The sequence below is a fragment of the Amphimedon queenslandica genome, unplaced genomic scaffold (genome assembly GCF_000090795.2).
Source record: "Amphimedon queenslandica unplaced genomic scaffold, v1.1 AMPQUscaffold_13108, whole genome shotgun sequence".
Lineage (NCBI taxonomy): Eukaryota > Metazoa > Porifera > Demospongiae > Haplosclerida > Niphatidae > Amphimedon > Amphimedon queenslandica.
Window position 1 is genome coordinate 30027 of NW_003546656.1, and position 10498 is coordinate 40524.

The 10498-nt window shown below is 36.1% G+C and overlaps 4 protein-coding genes across 4 annotated transcripts in view; 2 read left to right on the forward strand and 2 right to left on the reverse strand.

Annotated features, from left to right (window-relative positions):
• LOC100634785 (lipase maturation factor 2-like) overlaps positions 1-4698 on the reverse strand; it is a 5652-nt gene extending 954 nt beyond the window's left edge. The window contains exons 1-14 of the mRNA XM_020001145.1: positions 4495-4698; positions 4295-4351; positions 4039-4250; positions 3961-3989; positions 3578-3649; positions 3300-3410; positions 3055-3247; positions 2734-2863; positions 2518-2691; positions 1696-1801; positions 1069-1165; positions 665-783; positions 119-188; positions 17-72 (exon numbers count right to left, since the gene is read on the reverse strand). Coding sequence (XP_019856704.1) covers positions 17-72; positions 119-188; positions 665-783; positions 1069-1165; positions 1696-1801; positions 2518-2691; positions 2734-2863; positions 3055-3247; positions 3300-3410; positions 3578-3649; positions 3961-3989; positions 4039-4250; positions 4295-4351; positions 4495-4594 — 1526 coding nt within the window. The 5' untranslated portion in view covers positions 4595-4698. The remainder of the gene's footprint in view (positions 1-16; positions 73-118; positions 189-664; positions 784-1068; positions 1166-1695; positions 1802-2517; positions 2692-2733; positions 2864-3054; positions 3248-3299; positions 3411-3577; positions 3650-3960; positions 3990-4038; positions 4251-4294; positions 4352-4494) is intronic.
• Positions 4699-5021: 323 nt separating this feature from the next.
• On the reverse strand, positions 5022-8630 carry LOC105314094 (condensin-2 complex subunit H2-like). The gene is made up of 17 exons (XM_011408040.2): positions 8504-8630; positions 8259-8416; positions 8148-8208; positions 8001-8063; positions 7848-7939; positions 7750-7789; positions 7483-7627; positions 7361-7434; positions 6526-6652; positions 6374-6481; positions 6268-6324; positions 6153-6214; positions 5886-6009; positions 5776-5832; positions 5511-5704; positions 5276-5455; positions 5022-5218 (listed from the first exon to the last, which is right to left on the reverse strand). Exons 1-17 carry the CDS (start codon positions 8615-8617, stop codon positions 5111-5113), a joined length of 1764 nt encoding a protein of 587 aa, XP_011406342.1. The 5' UTR covers positions 8618-8630; the 3' UTR covers positions 5022-5110.
• Positions 8631-8852: 222 nt separating this feature from the next.
• LOC105314095 (lectin L6-like) lies at positions 8853-9632 on the forward strand. Its single transcript, XM_011408041.1, has one exon. It carries the CDS (start codon positions 8853-8855, stop codon positions 9630-9632), a length of 780 nt encoding a protein of 259 aa, XP_011406343.1.
• A 158-nt stretch (positions 9633-9790) lies between these two features.
• LOC100634909 (uncharacterized) overlaps positions 9791-10498 on the forward strand; it is a 4520-nt gene continuing 3812 nt past the window's right edge. Inside the window, 1 exon segment of the mRNA XM_020001146.1 lies at positions 9791-10498. This exon segment is cut by the window's right edge and continues 11 nt beyond it. Within this exon segment, the coding sequence (XP_019856705.1) occupies positions 9813-10498 (686 nt within the window). The 5' untranslated portion in view covers positions 9791-9812.

A 10498-nucleotide genomic window follows, 5' to 3' on the forward strand; every position in this document is an offset into this window, starting at 1 on the left:
TATATTCTCCACTTACCAACTAGTGGAAGTGGTTTGTAAGGATGACCACGGCTTGTACAAAAAATCGTACTCCTACAAAAGTGTATGGTTGGTATAATTGTCATGATAACTGGCTTACCCTCCAAGGGCCATTCTCATCATTAGAGCCTTCAATGATCAACTCAGGCCTACCACCAACACCTGTCATACTGGGAAAGAGAAAGGGGAGAGGGGAAGAGAGAGAGAGGGGAGAGAGAGAGAGGGGAGAGAGAGAGAGAGAGAGAGAGAGAGAGAGAGAGAGAGAGAGAGAGAGAGAGAGAGAGAGAGAGAGAGAGAGAGAGAGAGAGAGAGAGAGAGAGAGAGAGAGAGAGAGAGAGGGAGAGAGAGAGGGAGAGAGAGAGAGAGGGGAGAGAGAGAGAGGAAGGGAGAGAGAGAGAGAGAGGGAGAGAGAGAGAGAGAGAGAGAGAGAGAGAGAAGGAAGAGGAAACAAGATGAAAAGAAATGAATCAAATCAGACAAAACATAACGACAGTAAAATATAATTAGCACAATAATATTATGTATCAATGATATCAAATACACATCTTAACTATACAAGCAGGTAAAAGTGTCACGTAGTAGGTACTACAACATCTCTTCTTCTCATGTACTACAAGACATTGAGAGTAGTAATGTCTCATCTCACCTTCTAAACAAACCATAAGAACTAGTGAAGTGGAGCGGCTGGAGGGCAGTGTGTACGGATTTGATTTCTGACGGTATGAGAGAATGAAATGATCCATCATCAAGATAACTCAGTGGAATCTGATGAGAAGAAAGGAGAGAGAGAGGGGGGGAGAGATAAAGGCAGTGGGAGGAAACAATAACCTTTTCAGCATACAATGCTCATTGTACAAACACACACACACATACACACACAATAGTCAAGGCACACAAGTTTACTAATGGTCGAATAAGGTTTCACATTCTCTGCCAATACCATAACACACAAGTACATACTCACAACATATGTACATGTACATGTACACATTTTCTCACTCATTGATCATCAGTAAACCAATCTCATACAATTATTGGAAAGACACTTACTAATGTGATCATAAACATGACAATGATTGAGGCTAACATCATAACAGTTTGTGCCACAGACCACAGCTTGTTGAACAGCCCGTGTTTGGAGAGCGAACTGAAAGAATACATGAATGGATTAATATAACAAACAACAAAACCTCAAATAATTGCAACACCCTCTCTATCAATGAGCCAGTGTACACAATGAAGAAGATAAGGGCTATCAAGTGAACGTAATGCATCAAAAACATTCAAGATTGTCAAAGGCAGAGAGTGTAATTAGGCAGTTGGAATTATTGGGAAAAATACGATAATTACATGTACACACACACATGTAATTTGTCACTGACGAATGACGCAATTGAAACTAGTGAGTTTATCAGAAACTTTGACTTAATGAAAGTCCAAAAATTATCCTTCCTTGTCAACAGTTGGTTACGAATTATATGTACATGTATGAGTTAATACCCTGAGCTAATTCCGATAACAAATTCTGAATTCTATAGGGACTTTTCCCCATAATACTACAATCCAATCAAAAAATCTCAACCTCCAAATAATAAAGCTTGACATTACAAACGCATCAACAGTTACAGTACATGTAAAACAGCATGTATAGTATGTGTATATGTAACACACACTCACTCTAATAGACAATGCCATAGTTCTAGGAACAAAGAGGCACAACCGATTAATACTGACAAGGGAAGGAAGAGCCTTACAAAATCATTGAACTCATCCATAGAGAAACCTACACAAAATACAATAAGACTCATAATGACCTCACAATTCTATTAAAAATATATTTATAATATAATTAATACAAGTCATAAAATAATGTACAAAAATGAACATGTACTATACAACATCCAGTCAATATACATTGTACATTCACATGTGCAATGTACAGCAAAAATTGAATCTCTTGGGCCAAATTTTGTCAAAATTGAAAAGTAGAGATTTCTCCATTTTTATAAGTTTTCCTAACACACATACATGTTCTTATGTTGTGTAGAAAGTTTGAGTTGATTCCGATCAAAATTGGATTTTTTATGAATTTTTAAAGTTACTCTAAAATCCGGCCAAAGTCCCTGTACTATAGTACAGGGTCATCAGCCAAATTTTGCCAAAAATGACTAGGAGAGAATTCTTCATTTTTATAAGTTTTCCTAACACACATACATGTTCTTATGTTGTGTAGAAAGTTTGAGTTGATTCCGATCAAAATTAATTTTTTTACGAATTTTCAAAGTTGCTCCAAAATTGGACAAAAGTCCCTGTACTATAGTACAGGGACTCGGACCAAATTTCGCTGAAATTGAAAAGTAGAGAATTCTCTATTTTTGTAATTCTTCCTGATACATATACTGTACATGTTCTCATGTTACGTAGAAAGTTTAAGCTAATTCCAATTAAAATTGAATTTTTTATGATTAGAATTTTAGTTATAAAATTACTATGACTAACCAACACTGCTTAGTATTTTGCCACCAGACACTTGTAAGTTGAAATAATGTACTGCCACACCTACAGACACGCCCACAATTAAAATAAAAGCAACTAAACGAAGAAAAGCATGAATGAAAGAGCTCCTTTTGCCACACCATGACTTTAGCATTCTGCGACTCCAATCCATTGGAACTAAGAAAAAATAATTTCGGCATAAAAAATATTTTTACGTACCTTTTCGTTTCTGCCAAAAAGGGGTGGAGTCAAGGAAAGCATCGTCAAGCAGTGAGACGCATAGAGCAAGAGTTAATAAATTAAAGAAATTATAATTTCCGGTCAATATAATACAAATTTGAAAAAAAACCTATAAATAGAGACAGAGAATACAAATAGGAAATGAAGGATAATTGTAACAAGGAAGTATGGCAGACTGCATGCCAACAAAAAAGAATAAGCTGTGGTAACTAGTAATAATAATAATAATAATAAAATTAAATGTAATAAATAATAATAAAATGCATGTAGTAATAATAATTATAATAAAAATTATCTCACTTGATTTAAAAATGCAAATAGCCTAATTGAGCGAATGGGAAAGAAAAAAAAGAATGGGACCAATATTTCGATGTAATAAGTTCCAACAACACTCAAACTCTGGAACCAGTCTGGGAGCTGATGAGCAAACCAAGCAAAAGGAGTAGGAATACACTGGGACTCATAATGCCAGCGTAATGCTGTGAGACCCCACCTATGAGAGGAGTTTGGGATAATGGGACAAAATGTATTATCATAATGACTACCATGTTGGACACTGTGATGTCAGTTTGACTACTCCTGAAGCAAACATGAGGCGGAATAATAACCAACGAACCAACCAGAATGAACTACTGTCGTGTGGCCTTGCTATGGGTCTGAAGACAAAAACGAGAGAGAGGGGAGAGAGGGGGGAGAGAGAGAGAGAGAGAGAGAGAGGGGGGAGAGAGAGAAAGGGGGGATAGAGGGAGGAAAAGAGAAGATTAAAGAGACAAAGAGTTGGCACTAATAATGTCTAATAACTGTTGGTATTTTTATAATTCACTTTCTCCAAAATGTCAAATTGAGAGGCGCCACCAGTACAGATATAATGCCAGCTTCTAATAACAATGAATCCCTAGAATACAATAAAGATTAATATATATATACACACACACAATAACCTCATTCATGAATGTATGCACACAGTACCACACACATATACACACATATTCATACTATGTACACAGTGATACTCAATAGCCTATTCACATTCTCAATAACTGGTTCAAATTCACATTAACACTATGTTCCCATTCTTAATAGCTCATTCCCATTCTCAATAGCTCATTCCCATTCTCAATAGCTCATTCCCATTCTCAATAGCTGATTCTCATTCTCAATAACCCATTCCTATTCTCAATAGCTGATTCTCATTCTCAAACTTACCATTGAAAGTACATAAAAGTCTGCCCCACCTACAAAAAATATACTAATAATGAGAAGAGAGTCACAATGAGAATGTACCTCGTGTACAGTGAGATACATTAGCCAGATGAGGAGGAATACAAGGGAACACCTCATGGACTGAAATACAATTACACAAAAACTTAAAATAATCCCAACAATACAGGCCAGCTCCATCGCATACTCGGGAGGGAGGGAGAAATAATTTGAATACAATAAAAGAGACGGGAATGAATAAAACGACTGAGAGTGCTCGTATAATGTCTGGTTCTCTACAAAATAAAATAAAATAATAATAATAAAATTATTTACCAACCTTTAAGTGTCGGGACTACATTATACACTGGGAGGAGACCATTTGGCCCATAAAGACCTAATAATAATAATAATAATAATAATAATAATAATAATAATAAAATAATAGTAACACTGTCTTTCTGCCACTATTTGTTTCACATTATTATAATTATGCCCTCAATTTTTATTATTTTAATTAGCCACACCCACTTACTCAACCTGGTATTTGAATAAAAATTGAAGTGAATGCAAAGAGAAAGATGGCTCCCATCGACCACAGGAACAACTGCCTGGTATCCTGTATTGCTCTAGACCTCATTACGCTCTTCTCTTTGACAGCCAATTACAGATAATACCTCGGATAATATCCTTTTTGTGGAAGATCCTATTGTGTTGAATGCAACACGTGTGGTACCGGAAGTTAACAGTGACGTTGAAATTGTCACTAGCACTATATGCGCATGCCCCGCCTAATAATTAAGCCAATTAATTAATTTTAATAATTTTACAACTTTGCCTGGCTGGATTGGCTGGATTGCTCCAAATAGTAGAACTCTTCTTGAGCTTTTAAAACTTTGCAAAATATCTTATTTTATTTTATTTTATCCTATTTTATTTCATTTTATTTTTATTGTATTTTATTTTTATTTTATTCTATTTTATTTTATTTTATTTATTTTTATTTTATTTTATTTTTATTTTATTTTATTTTATTTTGCAGACTAGTAATTGAAAGTGAAACATAATTTTGATTAAATAAGTGATAAAAAATTGTTCAACAATTTAAAGTCAAGTGGTGATGATGAATTATTAGAGCTAGTAATCATTTTTGATTTCAAGATAAAGGGACATTCTCTGAGAGGAGTCTGAGATCAACATTATCAAGATCAGCTACACCATCATCATTTGCATGGTTGCCGATATCAATTTTACCGTCATTGGCCTTATAAATAGAAAGAGCAAAACCAATAAAAAGTGAACATCAAATTCAAAAACTCACTAAGTGTAACAAAGCTGAGAAGGTGCGGCAAATATCAGATTGACTTCTCTCTTCAATCATCTTCTCAAAAGGAAGAAGAGCAGCTGTTGCTTCTGCTCCATCACAATCTCTTGAATTCTCCTGGAGGGAGGACAGTATCCTGTTGCTATAATAGCGAATATCAAATACTCTGTGCTTTTCCTGAGAGAGAGAGAGAAGAGAGAGAGATTGTAATGATACAAGCTTTACTACATACAATCTCATTTAGGCGAGGTTTAATCTTCTCTTCCCACTCGTTAACTCGTTTAGATAGTTCAGTATCAGAAGCATTACTGGCAACAGCTGATGATAAGTGATTAATATGAGCTCTCAGTAAATCTTCATAACTTTTCATAACCGAAGGAAGGTGAGCGGGGTCTCCTACAGCAGCAGGCTCAGGAATTGAATCATCTAATAAATAATGGAAATTGAAAAATACAAAATAGCACTTAACTTTTAGCTTTAAAAGTATATTAAAATACCTAAATGATCCACCAGTTCATTAATATCATGATCAGGTAATTCTGCAATAGGTTGATCTATAAAATAAAAAAACACGACCCTACTCAAAATCTTCATAATCTTATAGTACCTGCAGTTTCTACTGGTAATGCAGCAAGTACACTAATGTCATCATTATCTCTTTCATCTCCTTCAGAATGATCCTCCTCCTCCTCTTCCTCCCCTTGGCTAGCTAAAGTACCCCTCACCTTATCCTAATACAAATATATAATAGCCATAAATCTCTTTTATAACTTCAAAATTTTTGTTGAAATGAGCTCAAACTTTCTAAATAGCACAAGGACATAAATGGAGCCTTTATCATCAATGAAAAGCAATAATTAAAAATTAAACACACTTCAATTCTCTTCTTAGCAGACTTCCTTCTCTTAGTCTCACTCCAGTATTGCTCCTCAAACTCTAAAATAAGACACAAAATATTAAACAAAAACAGCACAATCGTACATACATACCAGCACTGCTAGGACGCTCTAGTGTATTGGATGGAAACTGAGACGAATTTGAATAAACTAGAGTGAGGAAAAAGGACTTAAAATATTGGTCAAGCTTTTCATTTACTTGACTGAAAGAGAAACTCAGAGAGAGGCTGAGAAGGAGAGAGCAAAGAGTCGCTGTCTTTTCTCTTTCTACTGCCAGCCTTATCTTTAGAGGGTAATACAGTAGAACCTTAAGGAAAGAAGGAGTCAAAAATGAAGCAATCCTCCTATTACCTTTCTTAAAAGGTTTGTCCTTTTTTGATGGTTTGTGAGGGTCTAGCAGTTTCAGTTTCCCAAACTGCTTCCCTTTCCTCTGGGATTTGTCACTGGACTTCCGTCGACGTGAAATTGGAGGAGAAACCTAAAATACATTCATAATCATTCCAGGGTACAAAATAAATTTTCATGGCTTGGTTACATTGTCACATAATCAATGACAAGCAAAAACCCATTAGTTTCATCATCATGAAATCCATGACAACCAAAAACCCATTGGTTCAATCGTCACAAAATTCGTGAAAAGCAAAAACCCATTGGTTCCATTGTCACGAAATCCGTGACAAGCAAAAACCTGTTCATTCTATTGTCACGAAATCTGTGACAAGTGAAAAACCTATTTATTCCAGTGCCACGAAATCTGTGACAAGCAAAAAACCATTTGTTCTATTGTCACTATAAATCCAGGACTTTGGTCCAATTTTTGAGCAACTTAAAAAAATTGTAAAAAATTCAAATTTGATCAAAACCAGTTCAAACTTTCTACACAACATAAGTACATGTAAGCATATTAGAAAAAATTATTAAAATGAAGAATTCTCTACTTTTCATTTTTGGCGAAATTTATCCAAAATCCCTTTACTATAGTACAGGGACTTTGGCCCAATTTTTGAGCAAATTAAAAAATTCTTTAAAAATCAGATTTTCATCGGAATTAACTCAAACTTTCACCCCATAACAGAACATGTATATGCATCAAAAAATCTAGTAAAAATAAAGAATTCTCTTATAGCCATTTTTAATGGTGTTTTAATTATTATAATCACTTATTAAAAAAGCTTTTCCTGCTTACATCTTTATTTATAGTGTCTGTGGGTGGAGCATCCAAGATTGTGTTGTCATGAAAACTTAGATCCATTACAGCATCTACAAAGAAATAGTCACAAATAAAAAAAAACAGGTCAGTGAGCTAACCATCACTGGCCACACCTCCAGGCTCCGCCCAATTATCTAATAAATGCATACTGTCTAATGGTAAGCTGCAATTTCCATGGAAAGTGGTGAACTTGATTGGCTCTAAAAGTAGAGCACCGTTATCACTGATATAACTGGTATTGAGCTATGAAAGAGAGGGAAAAAAATGAGGGAAAAATGACAAAAGAGTCAGACAAAATACTGTATCAAAATAATTAAAGAAATATAATAATAATAAAAATATTTATATAATAATAATAATAATACTTTAAAATCGGTTCTACTCCCAACCAACTCCCCTTTGTTGCTAATAATAAAAAAATTAAAAAAATATATAAAGTCAAAGTTGATTGAAATATCCTCACTTGAATAAAGGAACGTCAAGTAATTTTTCAGAATTATGAAGTGGTAGCAGTGACATTGGAGTACGCTGTATTATAGAAGCATTGATATCAGGCTGAGGAGAGAATTATGTACAAAATAATAATTTATCTTTGGCTGCATTAAGTATTACGTACCACGAATGGTTTCTCTATCATATCAATGTTTCTTGCTTCTAAAATATCATCAAGCAATGGAAACTAATTGAAGTGGGAGAAGATATAGCAATAACAAATAAATAACAAGTTTATTATGAGCCATACAAGGTATTAAAAATATGGTACCTGGTCTTCATTAGATTTGGTTATGTCTTGTTCTCCTTCTTGCTCCTCTACTTCAGTCCTTCTGTAATAAAGGAGCTCTATTCATGTATAGATAAATAATTAATGACATACTTTTTATTGACAATAAGTTCAAGTGTTTGATAAACAAGAGCATGAAGATACTCAACCTTACGGCTGTACACACAAGCTGAGCCTTGAATAACAAGAGCTGCTTCAGCAAAATTCAAATTAGCCTTTCCTCCTTCAAATGCAATAGTGATTTCTTCAAGCTAAGAGAGAAAACATGGAGAAGTGTATGAGAAAATAAAATGGTGGTGGTGATGGACTCCAAGGTGATGGCTCCCCCTCTCTCTCACTTCTAATAAATATTCTTCAAGTTCTGAGGCTACATCAACGTCCCAGTTCTTTGCAAGGTCACGTATCGGCTTCAGGAGATGACCAAAACGAGATATTATGTCTTTCTCAGCCATTTAATACTGAAGGGAGGGGCTTGAAGAGGCGTGGTCACTGCACGTGCTCCCACGTGGGTTTGATCACCAGCACAAAGGCTGTAGTAAAAAAAGGATTTTGCAAGGCCGGGAACAATGCCAGGACATGAATATAGGATAGCTGCTATTGCCCACAACCGCTTTAACCGGCCCACATTGTCTGAGAAATGCCATATTTGCCGCAATCATTGAGTCACTCAAATTAAAAACAGACAAAATGAATGGTCCTTTTTGCTGTAGATCTATATTTGTTGCTCTTCTGCTAGCAGGAATGGGAAATCATGCTGCTGATGCTACCACAGCTCAGTGGACTAAACTGTATGGAACAATGTCTCAAGTTTATGCTAACAGTGTGGTTCTTTGGTCTATTGATGCTCAACTCAAAGCTTACTACTGTCTCCGGCCTTGCACTGGTAATTGGGCCCATGTTGGTAACAGCATGGTTAATATTGAAGTTGATGCATACTATACGTGGAGTATTGGAGCTGATGGATACCTTTATAAAAAAGCAATGCAAAATTCTGGAGGATGGGGCAAACATACAGGTTGGCCTCATGATATGATAGATATTGCTTCTACCAGAGACTCGTATATGTGGTTTTTACATGAAGATAAAAGTGTTTCATGGATAAAGCATTATAACCCAACTGTACACAAGGTTACAGGAAAGTTTGATCAAATTGATGCCAACTCACAGCATGTATATGCTCTCAATAAAACAACCAATACCATTTCTTTTCGTCCGGTACATGGAAGGGGCCAATGGCGCACTATCCCAGGGCAGATGAAGTATGTAACAGCTGGTACTCATGAGATATTTGCTATTGGAGTAGATGATGAGCTGTATCGTTGCACTATACCCTGTGCTGGTATATGGGAACAAATGGGATCCCCAGCATTGCCAGCATCTAATGTGGTTCAGCTTGATGCTACTATTGATGCATTGTTTGCTGTCACTAGTGCAGGAGGAATATACCGTCATGAACTACCACTTTGAGCATAGATACTATGCTTTGAAAAAGTGTAGTAGCTTTACCTAGCTTATAGATAGTTAAAATGTTTTTGATAAAGATTATTTTTTGCTACATGGAATAATTGGGTGTGGTTTTATCCAAGGTGTGGCTAGACCATAATTTTTACAGAGTCTGTCTGTCAACCGTGTCACGAGTAATCGAGCATGGCTGTTCTTTTAGCATTTGCTGCTTTTCTCCTGTTCTCTTCTTCTCCAGCACTCAGCTATTCATGGCCTGATAATGTCACCCAGTACAGTGGGTACATGGATCTTAACGACCAACATGGGGTTGCCTATTTCTACTGGTTCTTTGAAAGTCGTAGCGATCCGTCCAATGATCCTCTTGTCCTTTGGTTGACTGGTGGCCCTGGCTGCTCCAGCCTCCTTGCTCTCTTTGGTGAGAACGGTCCCTTCCTTCTAAACACGACGGATACTCCAGTTTACAATCCCTACTCCTGGAACAGCTTTGCTAATCTCCTCTACGTGGATCAACCCGCCGGTACTGGTTTCTCTTATATCACTGATAAAGCCAAATACGACACCAACGAGGATGAGATTGCTAGGGCACTGTGGGACTTTATCGTAATGTTCTACGAGAAATACCCAAAGTACTCTAAACATGACCTTTACATCATTGGTGAGAGCTATGCTGGTCATTATGTTCCAGCAATTAGTAGGTTAATATCAGAACTTGACAATGTATACGCCACTAATCTTAAGGGGATTGCTATCGGTAATGGATGGGTCGATCCACTCATTCAATATGGGCAATATGCTCCTTATGCTTATGCAAATGGACTCATTAATAAAACCATACTTGATAAAGCTGCTGAAATTTATGATAATGGCTG

What these genes read in the sequence shown, in the direction of transcription:
- LOC105314094 (XM_011408040.2), bottom strand. Translation starts at nt 8,617, where the DNA reads ATGGCTGAGAAAGACATAATATCTCGTTTTGGTCATCTCCTGAAGCCG. An exon ending in TTGAAGAATATTTATTAGAA is followed by an intron (nt 8,417 to 8,503) that starts GTGAGAGAGAGG and finishes TTTCTCTCTTAG; the next exon opens with CTTGAAGAAATCACTATTGC. An exon ending in CAGACACTATAAATAAAGAT is followed by an intron (nt 6,653 to 7,360) that starts GTAAGCAGGAAA and finishes AATGTATTTTAG; the next exon opens with GTTTCTCCTCCAATTTCACG.
- LOC105314095 (XM_011408041.1), top strand. Translation starts at nt 8,853, where the DNA reads ATGAATGGTCCTTTTTGCTGTAGATCTATATTTGTTGCTCTTCTGCTA.